General features: G+C 44.9%; 6 protein-coding genes across 6 annotated transcripts; 4 read left to right on the top strand and 2 right to left on the bottom strand.

Annotated features, from left to right (window-relative positions):
• Positions 1-613: 613 nt before the first annotated feature.
• F5Y00DRAFT_261811 (putative oxidoreductase) lies at positions 614-2,544 on the top strand (the record flags this gene model as incomplete). Its single annotated transcript, XM_048011278.1, has 3 exons — positions 614-884; positions 940-1,463; positions 1,546-2,544. The coding sequence occupies 3 exons, from the start codon at positions 614-616 to the stop codon at positions 2,542-2,544; spliced, it is 1,794 nt and encodes a 597-aa protein (XP_047864924.1).
• Positions 2,545-2,820: 276 nt separating this feature from the next.
• F5Y00DRAFT_269667 (4-dimethylallyl tryptophan synthase) lies at positions 2,821-4,190 on the top strand (the record flags this gene model as incomplete). Its single annotated transcript, XM_048012481.1, has 2 exons — positions 2,821-3,977; positions 4,040-4,190. 2 exons carry the CDS (start codon positions 2,821-2,823, stop codon positions 4,188-4,190), a joined length of 1,308 nt encoding a protein of 435 aa, XP_047864923.1.
• Positions 4,191-4,955: 765 nt separating this feature from the next.
• Positions 4,956-6,092, bottom strand: F5Y00DRAFT_269665 (uncharacterized protein; the record flags this gene model as incomplete). The annotated part of the gene is made up of 2 exons (XM_048012480.1): positions 4,956-5,715; positions 5,803-6,092. 2 exons carry the CDS (start codon positions 6,090-6,092, stop codon positions 4,956-4,958), a joined length of 1,050 nt encoding a protein of 349 aa, XP_047864922.1.
• A 406-nt stretch (positions 6,093-6,498) lies between these two features.
• On the bottom strand, positions 6,499-7,025 carry F5Y00DRAFT_261808 (uncharacterized protein; the record flags this gene model as incomplete). Its single annotated transcript, XM_048011277.1, has 2 exons — positions 6,499-6,617; positions 6,674-7,025. 2 exons carry the CDS (start codon positions 7,023-7,025, stop codon positions 6,499-6,501), a joined length of 471 nt encoding a protein of 156 aa, XP_047864921.1.
• Positions 7,026-8,283: 1,258 nt separating this feature from the next.
• F5Y00DRAFT_261807 (PhyH-domain-containing protein) lies at positions 8,284-9,210 on the top strand (the record flags this gene model as incomplete). Its single annotated transcript, XM_048011276.1, has 1 exon — positions 8,284-9,210. The coding sequence occupies one exon, from the start codon at positions 8,284-8,286 to the stop codon at positions 9,208-9,210; it is 927 nt and encodes a 308-aa protein (XP_047864920.1).
• A 1,040-nt stretch (positions 9,211-10,250) lies between these two features.
• F5Y00DRAFT_252982 (lysergyl peptide synthetase 1) lies at positions 10,251-21,126 on the top strand (the record flags this gene model as incomplete). The annotated part of the gene is made up of 31 exons (XM_048009988.1): positions 10,251-11,021; positions 11,090-11,374; positions 11,408-11,503; positions 11,534-11,598; positions 11,635-11,655; positions 11,689-11,724; positions 11,755-11,959; positions 11,993-12,115; positions 12,152-12,301; positions 12,332-14,637; positions 14,668-14,810; positions 14,844-15,189; positions 15,220-15,393; positions 15,424-15,763; positions 15,797-15,883; positions 15,926-15,930; positions 15,961-15,985; positions 16,028-16,271; positions 16,302-16,363; positions 16,397-16,472; positions 16,506-16,729; positions 16,769-16,773; positions 16,810-16,930; positions 16,961-16,977; positions 17,050-17,196; positions 17,239-17,318; positions 17,358-17,395; positions 17,429-17,446; positions 17,486-17,502; positions 17,557-17,626; positions 17,698-21,126. 31 exons carry the CDS (start codon positions 10,251-10,253, stop codon positions 21,124-21,126), a joined length of 9,726 nt encoding a protein of 3,241 aa, XP_047864919.1.
• Positions 21,127-22,422: the final 1,296 nt, after the last annotated feature.

The following is a 22,422-nucleotide window of genomic DNA, read 5'->3' as shown; positions in this document are numbered from 1 at the left end:
ATGGATAAGTCAGACATGCGCCAATGTCGATATGTCTTTGATATGATTTTCTATCCTAAATAGGTACATACCTAGTTGGGTAAGTTACCTTACCTGCTCTATCTTGTATAAGTGCATGCCCAGATGGGGTAACGGGTCTTGAACCGGGTTTACGCACTATACTGGGGATAGTAGAGCTCAATGAAACGCCGTTTCAGCTCGCGAATGGTGTTACATTGCAGAAACCAGACGTAGTATTCTACTAAACTTTAGAAATCTGTAGTAACGCCAAGAATAGGTTCTAGAATTCTCGAATCTAATCAATCAAATGCAGAGCCTTGCATGTAAAACCCGTTGTTGGTTAAGATCCGCGACTGATAGCAGCTGAACGTCATAGCATACAGCATCGCGTTGATTATAGGAAGGACTCTAGAATGAGACTACAAGCGCTGATATGACAAAGAACTCATTAGTTGTGTCGCATTAGTCATTAATGTCTATACACCAATGATATGAAGTATCACGCGGCGGTCCTCACGCCCTCATGCAATATATCAAGCCCGCAAGCCCGTAGCAAGGATCACTTAATTAAAAGGTTACCTTTCTTACGGGAAAAAATAAATAAATAAATAATATGCAATACTACTTTCTTGCTGCCTTAGTTGGACTGCTCGGCTGGCGCGCCGTAAATCTTACGACCCCTCGTTTGTCATGTCGGTGTCGGCCCTCGGAATCCTGTTGGCCATCTGATGAAGCATGGTCGCAGCTGAATATTTCCATCAATGGGAATCTTGTGCGTTTGAGGCCTGCGGGCCATGTTTGTCATCACCCAAACTTTGATAGGAGAGCTTGTGATGAATTGCTGCACCTAACTCGGGATAGCGGTTGGAGAGCTTCTCGACCAGGTTGGTTTCCATCAAGTTGTCGTAAGTACTAGACGCTTACACAAATTTAATATAGATACTTTACAAGATTGGGTCTGGGAAGGAGGGTTGTCTGCAAATCAGACTTGTCCCGTTGTTGATGGGCCAAGCGAAGCACCATGTCACCAAGGCCGTGTTCCCTACTACTCAGCCGCTGTGAGATCTCCAGACCATGTACAGAAGGTTGTTCTCTTCGCCAAGGCACACAATATACGATTGGTCGTCAAGAATACCGGCCATGACGGTTCTGGGCGTTCGGCCGCCCCGAATTCGCTTCAAATCCACACTCATCACCTTAAGGGGATTCAGTATCATCCCGACTTCGTAGCACAAGGTGTGAACACATCCTTAGGCCCTGCTGTTACAGTTGGCGCTGGTGTCATGCACTGGGAGCTCTACGAAAGAGGCTCTCGGGATGGATACATCACAGTTGGCGGAGAATGTCCTACAGTAGGAGCCATCGGTGGCTTTCTCCAAGGAGGCGGTGTGTCCAGCTTTCTAAGTCATGCGAGGGGACTTGCTGTCGATAATGTGTTGGAATTCCAGATCGTGTTAGCCAATGTAAAGTTTCGTCTTCCGTTGTCCTCATACATCTTGACTATACTCGAGTCGATCCTAATTGTATGTTTTGACATCATGATAGGGAAGTCTTGTGACTGCGAATGACCACAAGAACCAAGATCTATTTTGGGCTTTACGGGGAGGCGGAGGCAGCACATTCGGCGTTGTCACACAGGCAACACTCCGAGTATACTCTGATGATCCCGTCACAGTATCGACAGTGTCGCTTTCTACGCCACACACGGATCATAGTTTCTGGGAAAAGGGGATCGTCGGTCTTTTCTCAATGCTTCAAGCCCTTAACCTTGACAATACCCCCGGCCAGTTTGTCCTTACAGTCACCCCAAAGTCAACGCTCAAGGCAGATTTGACCATACACTTCATTAACAACACTAACATATATACCGTGGAGGGGAAGATAATGAAATATCTAACTATGTACACGGCCAGCGAAGTATCCTACGAGCTATCATCCAAAGTCTTATCCAAAACTAGCCTCAGCTATCGAATGACTCCTGATATCTACCCCGAAAATTACGGTATCATTCAGGCATCCGTACTAGTATCCGATCAACTGTTCAACTCGCCAGAGGGGCCGGCGCGGATGGTTGAAGTATTTTCTAGACTCCCCCTGAGTCCAAATGACATCCTTTTCACTAGCAACCTGGGTGGTAAGGTTAATATCAAAGGTGACTCCACATCTATGCACCCCGCCTGGCGCTCTTCAGCGCAGCTTATAAATTACATCAAAAGCGTTGGCCCGACGGTTCATGAGAAGTTAAGAGGCTTAGAGGAGTTGAGTAGTGTTCATATGCCTATTCTGTACTCTATAGAACCAGGATTCAAAGTTTCCTATTTTAATCTAGGAGATCCTGGTGAAGGAGATTTTCGAAACGTCTATTGGGGTGATAATTACGAGCATCTGGCTCATATTAAGCACGGCGTGGATAAGGATGGACTTTTTGTGACTAAGAAAGGAGTTGGTAGCGATTTATGGGATGATGAGGGCATGTGTAGAAAGAAGGTAGGAAGTTGGGTGTATCGAGGACTAGAGGCGATTTCTGATCATCTCAAGATATAGTATCTGTTGTTTAGCATCGCTCAATCCAATCTCCTTCGGATTACTTTTCTCAGGTGAATTAATGAAAGTGAATATTCGAAACCAAACTATCGGGTTAATATTTCCCAAGGATCACGTACACTCCATTGGGGATAGAATATTCCATAGAAAAAGTGAGACTACTCTGTAGTAAAAAGTGGAACTGCGAATATATAAAGTACGAAAACGCCTTTCACTATAATGCGTACGTTGGGAGGTAGGCACCTAACCAAAGCCAACATAATCTACAATATCAAGATGTCCGTGGAAAAATATCTCAACGCATCCCAACAAAAGGTGTACAGAATTCTTAGCGATGGTTTCGACTTCCCCAATAACGACCAGAGGCTCTGGTGGCATAGCACAGCACCTATGTTTGCCGAGATGCTACAAGTTGCGAACTACGACGTGCATGCTCAATATAGACACCTTACTATCTACAAGAAGCATGTGATTCCATTCTTGGGTATCTATCCAACAAATGACCGTATTCGTTGGCTAAGTATTCTCACCCGTTACGGCACACCGTTTGAGCTAAGTATCAATTGCTCGGACTCGATTGTACGGTATACCTTCGAGCCTATCAACTCCGAGACGGGCACAGAGGGTGATCCTTTCAATTCTCGTGCTATCATGGAGAGTCTACACCAGCTGATGACCGTCCACCCCGGGATTGATCTTGAGTACTTCGACCATTTCAAGAGGGAGTTAACTCTGAATGTGCAGGAATCCACTTTCCTACATCGTAGTCCTCCAGTGGGAGTTGATATCTGGACCCAAAACAAGTTAGCCCTGGATTTGAAAGGCGACAAGTTTTCCGTCAAGACTTACATCTACCCTAGGCTCAAGGGGATCGCCACGGGAAAAACCGTACAAGAATTAATTTTTGGCTCCGTTCGCAAGTTAGCCGAGAAGCATACGAATCTCGCACCATCCCTGACAGTGCTAGAAGACTATGTCGAATCCCGCGGTCCGCAGAGTACAGCCTGTGCACGCCTTTTATCCTGCGATCTGGTTGGTTCTGCCAAGTCACGCATCAAGATCTACATTTCGGAACAGGTTGTCTCTCTTCCTGCAATAAAGGACCTGTGGACACTCGGTGGGCGACGAAACGATCAGGGTACTCTCACCGGATTCGACATGATCCAAGAATTGTGGGATCTGCTTCAGATCCCTACCGGTGTACGGTCGTATCCCCAAGGGTATCTTCCACTAGGAGCGAGCCCCGACGAATTGTTGCCTGGTATGGCAAACTATACTCTTTTGCCTAACAAACACGTCCCAGAGCCTCAAGTGTACTTTTGCGTGTTTGGGATGAACGACATGGCCGTGGCCAACGCGCTAACGACGTTCTTTACACGGCGGGGGTGGACTGACATGGCTGAGAAGTACAAGGACAGCCTCAAAGCGTACTAGTATGTCATCTTTCCCCGAAATAACCTCATTGCGATGTACTAATCGACATTCCAATCGATAGCCCAGAGGAAGATCACGCGTCGTTAAACTGTCTTCATGCATACATCTCATTCTCCTATCGCAAGAATAGGCCGTACCTCGGCGTATATCTTCAGAGCTTCGAGACTGGTAATTGGTCCAGTGGTAAGTTTCCTGCAGCTAACCTTGGGTAATTGTATGCTTTGAGTGCTGATGCATATCTTTCAGCTCGTCGTCGCTATGGATTATCCGAAGCTGTCGCTTTCCCCCTCTTCGAGTCATGCGATTAGAGCCGTAGGTATGCAGGCTACCTATCTCTTACATAACGGGCTTTCTAGACCATTGGACGATAGGTGCAGACAGATAATTGAGGGGAAAGGCCATTCGGGATTTTTAATAGTAGCATATGAGATAAATAAAATACCTCAAATATATTGAATATTTACAGCGCTTCTAGCTGAGTTTCTGTACTTGGATAGGTACCTACCTACCTACATATGAATCGTACACCAAATTTATGTAACACCAATGATACCCCGTCCTTCTCCACACCCCTCCCCCTTTTCTTTCGGGGTCCCGGAGCCCCACTCTTTTAACTACATACGGTTTCCTGACTCATAGATCTCGGGGCCGGATCTTATTATCAAGAAAACAAATGTAAGTGTTAGATTGGTTCTGTTAACTCTGCTCTAACGAGAAAAAAAAAACTTCCAGTCATAATAGTATTCAATCGGATAGGAACTCTGAATCATCTGCGTCGCTACCTGCGGGTAAGGATGACTGACTAATCGAGAAAGGATGGACAGCTACAAACCCCGGGTACTTCATTTTCCAAACCTGGGCCTGCCAAGTAGAGGACCGTAAGACCTCAATTAAAAAGCCTAGGGTTATCTCATGTAGTTGTTCTAAACTCCGAATTGGTCCGAATGCAACCACCAACTTCAGATTATTAGACAATATCAAGTAGTCTTCTCCTTCAACTTGAGCTCGTAAAAAACGATGTCGCATCCGTCACCCTCCCAAGTCCTTGTAGTCCTCAACCCTGATGCTAAAACAAGATCTTCCATGTCCTTAGCGTCGTATTTGTAACTACAACCGAACCGAATCTTCTCTTCCCGTTTTACTACCACTCCATCCAGAGGAGGTCCAAGTTTGATGTCCGAACAACGCGGAATCAACGATGCCTCATGCCGACTCAAAACGTAGTTCCACTCACTGTGGAAATACCAATCATTGAGATTAAACAGTTCTCTTCCATCGTTTCGCTCCCCTAAGAGTTGGTTGCCATAGTTCAATGCCTCTAGCGCAAAAGGTACCACTCCATCACTAGTATAGGCCCGTAGAACCTTTGTGGGAAGCTTACAATGATCGACGGTAATGAGAATAGAAGAAATTTGTGAAGCTTCCCCATCCAATATATTCTCGGCAATTTGATTCAAGAAAGCTACGGCGTTGGGCCTGGAGTAGTTGCCAATTGTTAGACCGAACAAAAACATATGTTGTGGCAGGTCGCGGATCATCGGAGTCTCCTTAAGCCATCGTAATCCATCATCAAATGTTCCACAAAGTGCCGAGAAGCGAACATAGCGAAATTCCTCAGTCGGGATAGCTTGTAGAGTTGATGTAAGCTCTGTAGCACTAAGATCGAGGGCGTAGTAGCTGATGGTCTTCATTTGAGCTTCTAGGGCACGTAGGAGATAAATGACTTTGTCGAGGCTTCTGATCATGGATGTAAGGAATAAATTATTAGCCGATTGCCGACATTAGGATGGGATAGCTCAAGGATTTCGTTCTTAGAAAACTCACGCGCTTCCCATGTCTACCACCACACTATGGTCAGCAATCGTAGATGCTATCTCCTGAGCTTTTTCCTTCAAGATGCGGACCTCTTCAGACCTGGGGTAGAAGTCTGGTTGATGGGAATGATTATTCCAATGTCGTAGTCCCTCCGTGCTGTAAAATAGTAGGGCTGGGAGTGTCTTTGGTTCTTTAGTAAGACCATCAATAACTTGGTCGCGAATGGAACGCTCGAATTTCGAATGGCGGATGTCAATGATAGTGGGCAGAGCCCTAGTAGATACTTGGCACACAGTCATTATGTTGAATCGCTAGACTTGACTACCCTTATTCTACACTCTAGAAGCAGGGCGGGCTTCCTCGAGGTATTTAAACATACCTACCTACGGCATCTATGTCTGGTCGGGGACTAATAGTACTAATGTGGACCTTACCGATCTTATGCTAGTCTAGTGTATTCTAGGGGAACTAAGGAACATCGTACACCTGACAACAACACCAATGATAACGCAAATCATAATGATTGGGATACCTGTAAGCTACGTCTAGCTAATTGGCAGAACAAAACGAATGAATGGATAAAATGTTCCAAATCGTAACCCAAGCCCAATAAGCAGTCAAATATCATAATTCAGCTTTGCTGTCGGATTCAAACTTCTTAGTACAACCATAAATAGGTGTACAAAGCTCCACTCTAATGTCTATCTAGAAGTTGGCAGCGTGATTCTGGAGGTTGTGAGAGTCTGGGTAGACCTTCAGAGTTGAGATATGGTCCTGGTTGTCAAACTCAAGGAGCACGACCCATTCATGTTTGAATGGCTGACCTGGATGAATGTTCAGTCTTAGCATCTATGGTAGATAATTAACAAAATGAACATACCTGTTTTAGTAGTAGCAGTGTTTCGAAGAACAGCCGCCACCCATGGGGACTGCTCACTTCCGATCAAGTGCACAATCTCCGTCTCGTAAGGTTTGGTGTTATCAATGAGTTTGTGAAGAGAAGGGCCAGAGTTGGAGGAGGACAAAGACTTCACCGCGTCGCGGCCATTAAGCTGGCGGGAGATATCAGCGGCCTCACTAACAATTTGGAAGTTGACGTTCTCAGCAAGGTGGTCTTCCAGATTTCCATGCTGGACAGAGCCACTTTTGACCTTCGCATCGTGGACGGGGTCAAGTTGGGAAAGCATCTGCGTTTCCAAGATTTGACGGACGATGTTAAGTGGGGGAGTCATGGTGACAGCTAAACAGAAGAGATGAGTGTACAATGAATACTAAAGATGTGTTGGTAGGTTTTGCTGGACTGTCGGATAGAAAGAAATCGAAAGGAGTCAAGAAAGCAGAGCATATAAATATCGAGACCTAGCTTCGAAACGGCGTAAGACATCGTGATAGCCGATATCGAGTATGGGTGCTGTAGAGCTCACAAGACCCATTACTAAAGCTAACCCACCCCAAGATGGGGTGCATATAAGATCGGCGATCAGTCCAGTCGATATCGCTCCTATACATGCAATATGCATATACAAGCGTAAAACATGTATGCCTACCTACCCCAGAGTAGTGTACTGTACCCGGGGACCTCCAGGTCCGTAGACCTGCATATCAATAGCCAAAACAAATATCCTCAAATCCATGCAGGTATCTCCATTGAGCTTATTTGCGCAACAATGGTATAGAAAAGACTAGCTGAAAAGTAAAATCGTCATCTATAAAACTCATACTATCCAATTGGCTTTCAATACGCCGTTATCTTATGAGATATATGCATTAGGTAGTTACGCATGTATTTATCACTTGTTCTTTCAGTTTCGTAACTTTCTTAGCCTTCTGGGCTCATGATATTGGTATAGATAGGTAGTTACATCGAGTTTAGAACAATGACAAACATCCTAATACCCCTCACAAAGTCGGGCACGGTACTTTGACTTGACTCTGTTTCAACGACAAAACGTATGACTTTATTTTCAGCTTCCACGAAGTGCATTCTATTTCCCCTTTTGATATCTGCATATAGTATCATTCATATTTCATTGACCTATAGGAGTTTACTCACATTTTCTTTAATCATAACTTAAGTGTCTGATGTAACGTGGGTTCTATACAGCTCACTTGACTTGTTCGAAGTAGAACTTTTAATTATATTAATTTTCAAAATATTCTTATTGGACCTAATATATATCTAATCGCTTTTATAGGAAACAACATATGGAAGTCATGAACTTATAGAACCGTAAAATATTCGTACAACGTTTGTAACGTTATCTCGTCGAAAAGTCCTAGAGTGGTTTGAACGTTAAGATAGGCTAAGTGCCTTGTTACGAGTTCGAATTTAAGTCGTAGAGTTACTACCTATTGCCCAAGTCGTGCTTCTCGATCACTCATCCCAACGCCCCCGACTCGCAGCAGTCCATTAAGCATCACTAGGCACAATTCCTAAGATATACGCCGTTTTTACCTATTTATCATATATCATTCTTGAATCGATTCACCATGACCACACCGTCTCACCCCCAACCCAAGATTCAGCGGTTCCCTGTCACCTCAGATGGTGCTGCGGTGTACAAAGCTCTTGCGGATGACGGGGTCGTTATTATCGAAGGCTTTCTATCTCATAAACAGGTAGATAAGCTAAACGCAGATGTTAATGATCCACTGGTCGCGATGAGGGAGAATGGAAAGCTCGAGAAGTCATTCAAAGAGGGCCAGTCTACGTTTTGGATGGCTGAGCTCATCCCACAGTATGTCCAGCGGGTGCATAATCTCGTAGACTTCAGTCGGGTCTTTCGCCACGGAGTTCTCAACCACGAATTAATGCACCAGCTTTGCACTCTGGCTTTTGCAGACTCCGGCGACTACTGGCTGGGATACAGCGCAGTTATTGAGAACGGTCCAGGTACGAAGGAACAGTCTTGGCATCGTGATCAGCCAAACTATCCGCTACTCCGATCTGGCCCTGGAACTGCCGAGGGCATGCTGAATTTCTTCACGGCCTTGACCGACTTCACACCCGAGAACGGGAGAACTCAGTATGTCTGGGGCAGTCACAAGAGGGGTGAAATAGGTGAGCCCGATGCCGAGCACCCGGTTCTATTCAGCGATCTCAAAACTGGAGATACAGCGGTGCTGAGTGGCAAGATGGTTCATCGTGGCAGCGCAAATATCACGTCGGATTTCTACCGCCGAGCGCTAGCGCTGATGATCATACCGGGAGTTTTAACACCATTCGACGCAAACTGCCAGATTCCTCGACGAGTGGTTGAGACTATGACACCGCTGGCGCAAAGGATGATTGGTTGGCGCAGCGTCAGAGTTTCGCCGCCCTCGGCGGTTGGGATCTGGTGTTTGAACATGAAGGAAGTGGGCGAACAGATGGGCTTGAAATCGAATCAACCTGATACTGAAGTAGAAGACGAGTAAGCTTGCCTCTTTGAGCTTTTGAAAATCCCTTGCTCTCTGATTTCCCTCCCAAATCCCTCTTTCACTCCCTATATACACCTAACTAACGCTGGTGTAGATAAATAAATGGCGGATCTGTCGTTTATCATATATATAAAAATTATATTTACTGCCACTTTCTACTGGACTTGATTTTGGAAGATAAAGCACACGAATTGTCTATACCTATGTCAATGTTGTTGCACCATCTTACTGGTAGCTTAGATGGTCACTGTTGCCAGCTTAAACGCGTGCTGAATTGGCTCCAGATAGATAGATTCGAATAACTACCTAGGTAGAAATTTATTCTTTCATCACTTTTCCTTTCGTAGGTTATATGCCTAATGTTTGTTGATTTTCTGTACAGGCTTCGTAATAAATGAAAAGGTATGTTCTGCAAATACGCTATAAGATATTTTGCGCTAGGCTAGTTTCTAAGTAAGGTCGGTAGGAGAAGAAGATAGATGAATCTATGTAACTTGAAGCTTTTCATGAAATGTATCTTCAAGGTGCGTAGATCTTTGGCGTGACCTATCTCGTATCGAAGTCGATGACCCGTCTCCTTTCTTAGAGAATACCTAGCCCCTAGAGGTAAACTATAACCGAGGAGTTTTGCAGCCGTGGATTTTTACGTGACTTAACACGTTACGTTTCTTTAATAAACTTTTAAAAAACTATTTATTTTATTTATCATTTTTTACGTTTTACTGTAATGGAACCGTTTTCTTTTCTGATGCTTGACGGGTCTTAAACGTACGGAACCTTTAAGAATGTACTTAAGTACTTCCATTTTGTGTTGTATATTATCCTTTCAGCATCTTCAGCTGCTTCATATCACTTTAAAATACCCACTTTTCGTACCAAGGCCCTACTGGGAGCCATACCAACATAGGGGTTTACCCTTATATAAATAAACCTTGCGTTCAGACTCATCTGGTTTCTGATAGATGCTACGAGTTGTTTATGTTAGTTCTGTTAAGTTTTTCTCTCACGTTTAATCGATCCCTACGCTATCTATCGACATGAGCAGCTTAGCTATAAAGCTCACTAGCACCAACAAGGCCACTCAACTCTCAGGCCATAATACTAGACAGTCCATGAGACATGAGATTAATCCCCATGAAAACGCTTACCACTCTCTTAATGGTGGTACGCGCCCTCGTGGCTCCCTGAGAATCACCTTCGAAGATACTCATCATGTTGTGGATCCAGAAAACTTGACAAGTAAAGGCCAATCGCTCGAATTTTGGAGGTCACACCTACTTGAACTCCAACCTTGTATTTTACCCGGTCGCGATCATGGGATATCTCATCCAAATTCATCTCAAGTCAAGTCGGTGGAAGTCATTTTTGGTCCCGCTATCGCCGCATTACATAATTTCAGCGAGAGCGCTGGTATCACTCTCAGATCTGTATTAAAGACAGCCTGGGCAATGATACTACATACCTATACGGGTTCAGATCACGTCTGCTTCGGATATGGGACCACTGAGAACGATATGCCCCTAGACGGCACTGATGGTATCATCGGGCCGCATACTAAAATATTCCCTTATGGTGTCCAGATCGAGAAACACACAACCCCATTGGATATTGTTCGCAAATCGGAGTTGGAATCTATGGCGGCTCGTCCGCACCAAAACGTATTCCCAGCTGAGATTTACCATCAGTTAGACGTTAGGAGTGATGCGCTCTTCAATACATGTGCGATTTTCCGGACGAAGGAAAACTCCCTCGACGGGGTATCTCACACTCTACCTCTAGAAATAGCTGATACAAAAGATCTAACCGACGTAAGAATCTACATATTTAGTCTCTTTATGAGGAGAGTATTTACATGAAAAGAGCTAATCCTAGCCAGTATGATATTTCTATCGTCATCGATTCCAAGGAGCAATGTTTTCTCTTATATAGAGACCATTTCATGTCAGACGACCAGGCCAGTCATATGGCTGCTGCCTTGAGTGCTACCTTAACTTTCATTGTTGAATATCCACGCCTGCCCATCAGGGAAATAGAAATATTCAGCGATCTCGATCAGCAGAAAATATCACAATGGAATACGCAGGCCCCCATTGCAACAGAATCATGCCTCAATGACTTGATCGGCCAGAAAATCCACTCGCAGCCTGATTTTCCTGCCGTAGTTTCTTGGGATGGCTCCCTTGCATATCGCGAGCTCGACCACCTCTCATCTAACCTTGCTAGACAGCTCCACGAAGCAGGTGTGGGCCCAGATCTGTTTGTGCCAATTTATCTTGACCGATCAAAATGGGTGCCGGTTGCCATGCTTGCTGTAATGAAGGCGGGTGGTGCCTTTTGCGCTTTGGATCGTTCATACCCCCTAAGTCGTCTATTGGAGATCTGTCAGTCATTGGAAGCGACCGTGATACTTACAACAGAGAGTAATGTTCACAAAGCGAATCAGTTGGCACATACAGTACTGATTGTCGGAGATAGCTTGTGGACGACAGATAGCCGGAATGAACAGGAACAGTCAACGCCGCTATCAAATGTATGCCCAAGCAATGCCTTATATGCTATTTTTACTTCGGGTTCCACCGGTAAGCCAAAAGGAGTCGTGATCGAACATCGATCTTTCTCTTCGTGCGCACTGGCCTCCCTGACTCCCCTTAATATCCGACCCCACGAGCGTATACTGCACTTTGCATCCTACGCATTTGACCTTAGCATTTTCGAGATTCTTGCCGCACTCACCGCTGGAGCTTCAGTCGCTATACCTTCCGAAGAAGACCGTTTAAAGAATCTCCCCGCTATAGCAAGTGAACTTCAGGCAACGTGGGCTTTTCTAACACCCACGGTAGCCCGTCTATATCGGCCAGAGGAGTTTCCTTCGCTGCGTACATTATGCTTGGGAGGTGAGGCCGTGAGTACTCAAGATATAGGTACATGGACGACGAAGAACCTCATCACCGGGTACAACCCCGCCGAATGCTGTCCACTTGGGATCTCTGGTCAGGTTGACCAATCTGCTGCTAGCTTTCTGGGGTGGTCCTTTTCGTCTCAGTGTGCCTGGATTGTAGATCCGGGGGACTGCCAGAAGTTGGTCCCTGTAGGCGCCATAGGGGAACTTGTTATTGAGGGCCCGGCCGTCGCAAGAGGCTATATTCACGATCCACTTTCTTCTCTTCCAGATTCGCCCTTCATTTCGCCTCCGACTTGGCTGTCTCGCTTCCGTCCAAGTTCTTCCCGGTCTACGCGCCTATACAGGACAGGCGATTTAGTTCAATATGGCCGCGATGGGGCTTTGCACTTTATTGGTCGAAAGGACCTCCAAGTAAAAATTCGGGGGCAGAGAATAGAGCTTGCCGACATCGAATTCCACGTCCAAACATACCTTTCCTCCGTCGCCCGCAAGGTAGTAGTCGATGCAGTGGATTTCAAGAACCACAGGTGTCTTGCGGCATTCATTTTAACTACAGACTATCGAGATAGCACAACGAGTGACATTCGGTTGTTGGACGTAGAAGATATTACTAAGGGGTTAAGAATCAAAATAACGAATGCAACTTTGAATTTAAAGAGTGTTCTACCCAGCTCTATGGTTCCGACTATATACCTCCCGATAAGCCATATTCCATTGACCAAGAGTGGAAAGACTAATCGAATGAGGCTTAAATCACTGGCTCTCTCACTATCTCCAGAGAATTTAAATCGCTTTGGGGAAGAGTCTGAACATGGAGAAGCACCAACGACGAATATCGAGCGTCTATTACAAAGCGCCTTCGCTCAGGTGCTAGACTATGATCCTGATCTGATTTGGGCGGAGAGCAATTTCTTCCGTTTAGGCGGCGACTCTATCCGCGCCATGAAGCTCTTAGCGGTAGCTCAAGAAAAGGGGCTATCCAACCTTACATTCCAACACATCTTCCAACATCCCATCCTGAAAGATATGGCCTCGTCGGTAAATTCTGTTATGGTACCCCTATCTTCAAGCTCGGACTTTTCTGGACCGGCACCTTTTACTCTAGTCCCAGATGCTGAATTGTTGGCTGAAATTGCCAGCGAAAACTGCGGGGTCGTAAAAGGGGATATTCAAGATATATACCCCTGTACTCCTTTACAGGAGAGTCTCATCGTCGCTACTGCATATGACAAAGATGCCTATGTTGCGCTACAGTCCTTCAATCTTCGGAGGAATACCGATAAATCAAGGTTGGAAGCTGCATGGAATACTGTTGCAAATAACCACGACATCCTTCGCACACGCATCATTCATACCGATAGCGGTTTCTACCAGGTTATCGTGAGAGGTCCGATCTCCTTCTCAGACGGAACTAGCAGTAGCCTCACTACCAAGTTCCAACCATGTATTGGTCTAAACACTCCACTAATTCAGCTACGCTTCACTGAAGATCGGTTGTTAGTGGCTATGCACCACGCAGTATATGACGGTTGGTCGTTACCATTACTCATCACCGAGGTTGGGCAGGCGTATGACTACCTTTCTATCCCAAAAGGACCTCCTTTCAACCGTTTTGTAAGGCATATGCTAGATTCAATGCACTCCGCCGCGCTATATTGGAAAGCAGAGCTACAGGACGCAGATCCCGTACACTTCCCTCAATTACCTTCTCTTAACTATAAACCGGTACCCGAATCATCGATCACTAGGTCGATTTCTCTAGGTAGCATTCCTAGCGAACTTCATGGCGTGACTATTGCAACCAAACTTCAATTGGCCTGGGCAATCGTCAGCCAGACGTACACGAACAGCCTGGACGTCATTTTTGGAGTGATCTCTTCAGGGAGAACTGCACCAGTTAGGGGTATCGACAAGATGATAGGTCCCACAATCGAGAGCATACCCCTTAGAGTATCCATCGACCCTAGCCAAAAGGTGATGGAAGCCCTGGAAGACCTTCAATACCAATCAACAGAAAATACGAAATACGAGCACATCGGCTTGAAACGCATTTCTCAGCAAGGCTCAAATGCAGCGGCTGCTTGTCGTTTTCAGACGTTACTCGTCGTCGAACCTAAGCGCCCATTCCAATCTCAGGGGGAGTGGTACACTCAACATGAGTTCTTATCCGACCTTACCAAGTTTAGTAGTCAATTATTGACGCTTAGATGCCAACTATTGCCTGACTCAATTGAGGTAACCGCAATATTTGACTCGTCGGTCGTGCCAGGCCCTCAGATGCAGCGGATTTTGTGCCAGTATGAACACATTCTAACACAGGTCCATGTCATTGAATCAAAAGACACCAAAGTCGGTGATATTAAGAGGCTGAGCTATCAAGATTGGAATGAGATTAAAATGTGGAATTCTATACTTCCACCGACAACACAACTATGCGTACATGAGGCGATTCAGGAGATATGCCAAAGGCAACCAGAAGCACTAGCAGTCCAATCGTGGGACGGGACCCTAACATACCATGAGTTTGAGCAACAAGCTACGCAGTTAGCTAGCCATCTCCAAGCCCTTGGGCTCGGTCCAAATAAATTCGTTGCTATCTACTTTGAAAAGTCATTATGGACAGTGGTGGCTCAAGTTTCCGTGTTGCTCTCAGGGGCTGCCTTCGTGACTTTGGAAACCTCTCAGCCCATCGGTCGTCTACGCGAGATATGTCGTACCGCCAAACCAGCTGCGATATTGACCTCTCAGGAGTTAAAAGCATCTGGGAGTGACCTTGAGGTTCCGGGTCCTCTTCTCGTGGTTAATGGGGAATACTTCTGCGAAAAAGCCAGCGTCCTCAACCCGCCTTTTAGACAGGACAGAGCGACCGCATCCGATGCTATGTATAGTATTGCCACATCAGGAACCACGGGCAAACCCAAGGTGGTGGTTATTGAGCATTCCGCGTTTCTAACTACTGCAAATCGTCTGATAGATCTCTACGATCTGACTGAGAGTTCACGTGTCCTTCAGTTCGCCGGATACGGCTTCGATGCAATGATCTTAGAGCATTTCATTACCCTTCTCGCAGGAGGGTGCATCTGTATTCCATCTTCGTCTGACAGGGATAACCGCCTAGCAAAGATCATGAATGATATGCATATAACTGTTGCAATATTAACGTCCTCGGCCATATCGCTACTTACTCCCGCTGCTGTTCCTGACCTACAAACTCTGGTACAAGGAGGCGAGCCTATGCATCAGGGGATCATTGAAAACTGGGCGCCTCACGTGCGACTGTTCAATGGCTACGGCCCAGCCGAATGTAGCGTGTGTAGTTGCAGCACAGGCGCCATCAGTATCGACGCTAAAAACCCTAAGAATATTGGCTTCGCGACAAGTGGCGTTTGCTGGATCATAGATCCAAAACTTCCAGATAACCTCCCAGTCGCAATTGGCGCAGAAGGCGAACTAATCATAGAAGGTGCTCCGCTCGCTCGGGGCTATCTGGGTGATCCAGCACGGACAGCTGCCGCATTTATCCCTCGACCTCGCTGGTTGAAGAGTTTGAGAGGTGAGGACGGAGAAGATCGGGTTTATCGGACAGGCGATATTGTCAAATATGAACCCGACGGATCAATTTCATACGTCAGGCGGATGGATTCTCAAGTGAAACTTCGCGGGCAACGAGTTGAACTTCAGGAAGTCGAATATCATCTCCAGAACTGCTTTCCGGATGCAATTCAAACAGTCGTCGACGTTGTCACTCTGCCCAACACGCCTTCGACAGTCCTGATAGCTCTGGTCCTAACCACATACACCTCCTCTGAGTGGATGTTAGGGAATTCACGTATTCATGAAGAAAGAAAAGGCGATGATTTCTTGTTACCTGTTAAAAGTTCTGAATTTTCAACTGCCGAATCTACCGCCGAGTTCGCACTGCGGGAAAGAATCCCTTCGTATATGGTACCCAATATATTCTTACCGGTTTCTCGCATCCCACAAGATGCAAACGGAAAAGTCAACCGAAGGGAGATCACCAGGTCTCTTATGAGCTTATCTCAGGAAGATTGGCAGAGTTACAGTTCCGCCGAAAAGGTGGCTCCCGCTACCGATCTTGAGCACGAGCTTCAGACGATTTGGGGTCATGTTCTCAATATTTCTCCCGATTTCATTAGTATCCATGACAGTTTCTTCCGCTTGGGAGGTGATTCAGTCACATGTATGCAAGTTGCTACCAAGTGTAGCGAGATAGGAATCCCAATCACAGTCAAAGCTATCTTCAAAGAACGAACGATCCAGAAGCTGGCAGCTGGAGCAGCGGTAGTACGACGCCCTGAGCCATCTAGATCAGAGCCTATAACTACTACAGAATCCAGTCCTTCCTGGTGCAGTCCTGACAGGCTACAAGAATACATTACCCGCATCAAACGCCACCTCGGAGAAGACCAGGCCGTCGAGGACGTCTATCCATGCTCTTCCATCCAGCGGGGTATTCTGATCGGCTATACTCGAAATCCCAGCCACTACGAGGAGGCTATCCAGTGGAAGATCACTAGCAACAGCCCCATCGATATTGATCGTCTCCGTACAGCATGGTATCAAGTGGTAGAACGACATGCCGTCCTCCGCACAGTATTTATGGACGTCTACCGGGAAAACTATCTGGACCAGGTGGTGTTGAAGAGCTACACACCACCCTTCATAGTGTACAGCGGTGAAGAGGAGGCAGGAAACCCAGACTTACCAGTCTATTCTCAGCCTATGCATCACCTTCAGGTTGATATATCGAACGTCGGCGAGTTCTCGATTCACTTATATATTAACCACGCACTTGTTGATGGACACTCAATGTTTATCATCAAGCGGGACTTAGCCTTAGCGTACGAAGGTCACCTACTTTCATCCCCTGCGCCCTCCCCTTACCGTGAATACCTTTCCGATGTGCAGAAGAGAATCTCTCAAAATAAATCCAAGGAATACTGGAAGTCCTACTTGAAGGGCGCCGTTCCATGTCACTTCCCTAATCTGAAGGACTTGGATTCAGAGGACTCATCGCAACCTTTTGGCACATTCACCTTGTCCTTAGGAGAAAGTGCTAAGTTAACCGAATTCTGCGAGAACTACAACTTGGCATTTTCCAGTGTGTTCCACATAGTATGGGCCATAGTGGTCCAACGATACACAGCAACAGAAGAAGTGTGCTTTGGCTATATGGCATCCGGTCGCCACGTACCCATCGTCGGTATAAACGATATCGTAGGTCCTTTATTCAACATGTTGGTGGCTCGGGTGAATTTGGTATTTGATGAAACAGTTCTCTCTATCATGCAGCAGTATCAGGACAGCTTCGTTTCCAGTCTGGATCATCAACACCAATCGTTAGCGGAGACTATGCACTCCATCGGGTCAGCTTCGGGAGAGTTGTTCAACACAATGATGTCGATATTCAATAACATGAGAGAATATGAACTAGCTGGGCAAGATTCTTCCATCTCATTAGTTGGTAATGATATTCAAGCCCGATCAGAGGTGAGTACTACACTGCCCCTATTCCCATATCCATACTGAACATTCCGCTAACCAACATCCACTCATCGCAGTACCCTATCGCATTGAACATTCTCATGCTCGCTCAGGAAACTCATATGATGTTTTGTTACCATACATCGCTACTCAGTGATACTTATGCTAGGATGATTGCGAAGGCTTTCGCCCACGTTCTGACCAAAATACTAGATCATCCTTGCCTACATTTAAACGAGATTGGCATTATAGACGAAGAGGAGAAGAATAAAATCTACGAGCGGAACCGTGCAATGATTACTCCAGATAATAACCTCGCACACTATGTTATCCATCAGCGTTCCCTTCAATTCCCCGATTCGCCAGCGGTTCACGCATGGGATGGGGGCTTTTCTTATAAGCAACTAGACCAGCTTTCTTCATCACTAGCAGATGAACTCATCAACCAAGGCGTCGGCGTAAATAACGTTGTCCCTATACTACTGGAAAAGACACGATGGACTCCGGTGGCGATGATTGCCGTCTTCAAATCAGGCGCGTCTTTCGTCCTCACTAATGCGTCGCATCCGATACAACGCCTTCAGACGATATATGAAGCCGTCAATCCTCCTATCATATTAGCATCACCCCAAACATTGTCCAAGGCGTTAGCCCTTTCTCCCCGGGTAATCCAAATTACAGACCGGCTATTCAAAGAAGAAAAAGCTGAGCAACAGGACTCTTGGCTAAGAGTGAAGATAGAAGGAAGCAATATTGCTTACACGATGTTTACCTCCGGAACGACAGGTAAGCCTAAGGGAGCTATCATCGAGCATTCGTGTCTCGAAACATCTTTGAGATGCATGCAGCCTCGAATGTTTATTACCTCTAGCTCTCGCGTGCTACAGTTCTCTTCACATGATTGGGACGTCGCCGTGATGGAAATCCTACTCACCTTACACGCGGGTGGATGCGTCTGCATACCTTCCGACGAGGAACGCATTGGCAATCTTGCGCAAGCAGCAAACCGAATGAAGGTGAACTGGGCAGTTTTGACACCGACCGTCGCCCAAATGTTGCGTCCAGAGCACTTCACCCATCTAGAAACATTGACGCTTGGTGGTGAGGCCCTCTCCCTCGCGGATCTGACGACCTGGCACGATAAGGTGCGCCTTATCCAAAGCTACGGCCCGGCCGAATGCAGTATAACCAGCGCTGTGTCCAAGCCACTGATGCTATCGAGTAATCCAAGAACGATCGGACAGCCTTGCGGGTGCGTAGCATGGGTAGTACATCGTGACAACCATCACCTCCTAGCACCCCCCGGCGCCGTAGGAGAGTTGGTCTTGGAAGGACCGATAGTAGGCCGCGGATATATAAATAATCCAGAGGCAACTACCGCAGGCTTTATTGACCCTCCATCCTGGCTTTTGGATTTCCGAAGAGGGCATACATCCACGAGGTTGTATAAGACCGGAGATCTCGTTCGATGCACTCAGGACGGCACTCTTATTTTCGTCGGGCGCAAGGATAATCAAGTTAAAATCCGGGGCCAGCGGGTTGAAATAGGAGAAGTGGAATTTCTAACGTCACGAGCTTTCCCTGGAAACCATGTAGTTGTCGACATTATTAAAAGCGCCGAATCGATGCTCGTGGCAGCTTTTATCCTTGGTAAGGAGGTGGAATGTGCACCACAAAGTAGCAACGACAATCTCCTCTACCCTCCTTCTAGCTTATTCCTGGAATCTGTCAGCGCCGCCATCTCCAGTCTTCGGGAAACCATGCCATCATATATGATACCCAACATATTTCTACCGCTGGCCTATTTACCAAAAGCGCCTACGGGAAAAACCGATAGGAAACTTCTTCGAGATCATGTCGCTTCGTTATCCCAAGCGGAACTTGATTGTTACCGCGCTATCAATAGCACTCGGCGAACCCCAACGACATTGATGGAAGCACGACTACAGGAATATGTAGGCGGCGTACTGCACAAACCTTCGGATAGCATTCCCCTAGATGAGGACATCTTTACACTTGGATTGGATTCTCTCAAGGCCATGTCCCTAGCGACATTTGTCCGCGAAAATGGCTTAACGATCTCAGTACCGACCATATTTCAGCATCCACGACTATCAGAGCTAGCCGCAGTACTTATCCAGGAGAAAGGGATCGAGCAAGAGAAACACCAGACACAACAACTCAACCCTCTGATGGCGTCCGCGGATAGACTCTGCGCAAAATGGCACTTGGATCGAAATCAAATTGCTGATATTGTTCCAACAACCTACTATCAGCGGGGGTTCATCTCGTCGCATCACGCCGCCTTTCTCACATTACATTTTTCTCGACCACTTAGCCCTACAGCATTCCGGACCGCCTTTATCGCCGTCGTGCAGAAGCATGACATCTTTCGGACTGTCTTCGTTCCTTTTGAGAAGACATTTGTGCAGGTGTCCATGAGCGATTTCGACGTCCCAGTGCAGGAAATTAGCACCGATGAAGATGATCCTTCTCTGATTACGGAGTCCATCTGTCGGGAAGCGGATAAATCCCCCGCCTCGTTCGGGACTCCGTGCACTCGGCTCTACATGATAGTAGGGCGGGTAAGCGGCCGTCTTTCGGTGGTGTTAAAATTCTCGCGTGCGCAATACGACGGTGTGACAGTGGCGCGTCTTATTGAAGATCTTCGCTCCGCCTTTGACGAAGAAGTTTCGCACACGCTTCCCACTTTGGACTACCCCAGCTTCATCACCAGCCGTGCGACACATAATACACCATCCGTCTTCCAAGTATGGCAAAGCTTACTCGAAGGGTCATCCATGACTTACCTAGCTCCGCGTGACGAATATTTCCGGAATGTGGACAGGTCGCAAATTGAGCTCAAGGTAATGAGCACCTGCAATATTCCAATGCCCGATGCAAATAGGGGTTTCACCATGGCTACTGTCGTCAAAGCAGCGTGGGCCCTGTGTCTTGCCCAGAAAGCGAGGACAAGAGATGTAGTCTTTGCTCAAGTCGTGAGAAACCGTCATCTGGCTATCCCAGGTATCGAGCGCACGGTCGGGCCTTGCATCAATTTAGCCCCCGTCCGAGTCCTCCTAAAACCGGAATGGGTTACGGAGGACCTTTTGGAATTCGTCCAACGCCAGCAAATGCGGACCATGGACTGCGATACGGCGGATTGGGATGATCTCGTCAGGCAGAGCACAGCATGGCCGCGCGATACGGATCCCGGGTCTGCAGTTCACTATCTCAGCGCGCCCGTTGGTAGCGAATATGTTTTTGCGGGGGATAATCCATGTCATCTTCAACAGTACGACTTCAAAATGACGGAAATCTACCCGATGCTGCTATGCTTGCCGTTCCCGAGCGAGCTGAACCCCAGAATTACGAATTTGAGGATCGTCCTTACAAGTGCTGTTTTTGATCAACGACAAGCAGATGAGATCCTTGCGCTGTTCGTGAAAATGGTTACAAAACTGACTAAACATGCGGAGAGTTTGGTATTGGAATCAGTGATTTGAATTTATGAAAGGTTTATGTTGTATAGTTGATACCGATATATTACGTTGACGTGGCTTGCCCGCCCGCGCAAGCGCGTACGGGGCATTACTACCCGTGCAATACGCGGGGATACGTACCGGGTAACTTTAAATCGCTTTTCGCACGTTTTTTTAAATAACTTTATAAGCTTTAATTCGATTTTTATATAATTTATACCGTAATTTATATAAAAACATAAGTAAAATTACGGTTTAAAATACACGTGATTTAAATTAATATTAACCCGAATACGGTTAAAAGTATAAATTTTAATTATAACGATTATTTTAAAACATTTTTTAATGGTTTTAATTTTTTATAATTTTAATATTTTATATTTTTAATAATTTTATGAATATATATTATAATCCCCGTTTTAACTTTAATTTTAACTTTAAAAATTATAATTTTATAAGTTTAAATTAACCCGTTTAATAACCGTTATTTATAAAAGTTTATAATAATTAAAAACCATGTTAAATTAATTAATTATTAAGTAAAAACGTTTAAATGTTTAAATAATTATAAATATATAAATAAAAGTAAATTTATTTTAAAATATTAAAAGTTTAAACCGTTATTTACGTTTTTATAATTATATTAATTTAAAATTTTTATTAAATTTTAAAAATTTTTATTAAATTTTAAAAATTTTATATTATATTAATTATTATTTTCGTGTAAATTTACTTATATAAATTATTTATTTTTAATTTATTTATATAATTATATATTATAAAAAATAAAAAATGTTTTTTTTATTTTAATAAAAAAATAAAAATATTAAAATAATTACGATAAAAATTTTACTTTTATTATATTAATTTTAATAATTTAAAACGTTAATATATTTTAAGTTTAATATATAAAATTTTCTTAATATTTAATTAATTTTTTAATTATTTTTTATTTTTTATTTTTTTTTATTTTTTTTTTAATACGTATTTTATATAAAGTAACATTAGTCGTGTAATATGCCCATTGTTACCCGTGCAGTAAAACGGGGTACGTACCCGGTTTTTTTTTTACCTTTTTTACAATTACTTTAATAACTTTACGAATACTGGTCCGATTTTTTTAAAAAAAACATAATTAATTATATACGAAAATTAGCAGAATTTCAATCTAGGGTGCACGTGATTCGGCCCCGGATTAGCCGAGATATTAAAGAAGTAAGCATTTGTGTATATAAAATGATTTCTTTATTAATATTTATTAATTTACTTTAACTTATTATTTAAAAACAGCCGTATCTTTATGCAATAAATCGTTAAAAA

This window comes from Daldinia vernicosa, assembly GCF_022497035.1.
Source record: "Daldinia vernicosa strain CBS 139.73 unplaced genomic scaffold F5Y00scaffold_22, whole genome shotgun sequence".
Lineage (NCBI taxonomy): Eukaryota > Fungi > Ascomycota > Sordariomycetes > Xylariales > Hypoxylaceae > Daldinia > Daldinia vernicosa.
This window is presented reverse-complemented; position numbering and strand designations above follow the sequence as displayed.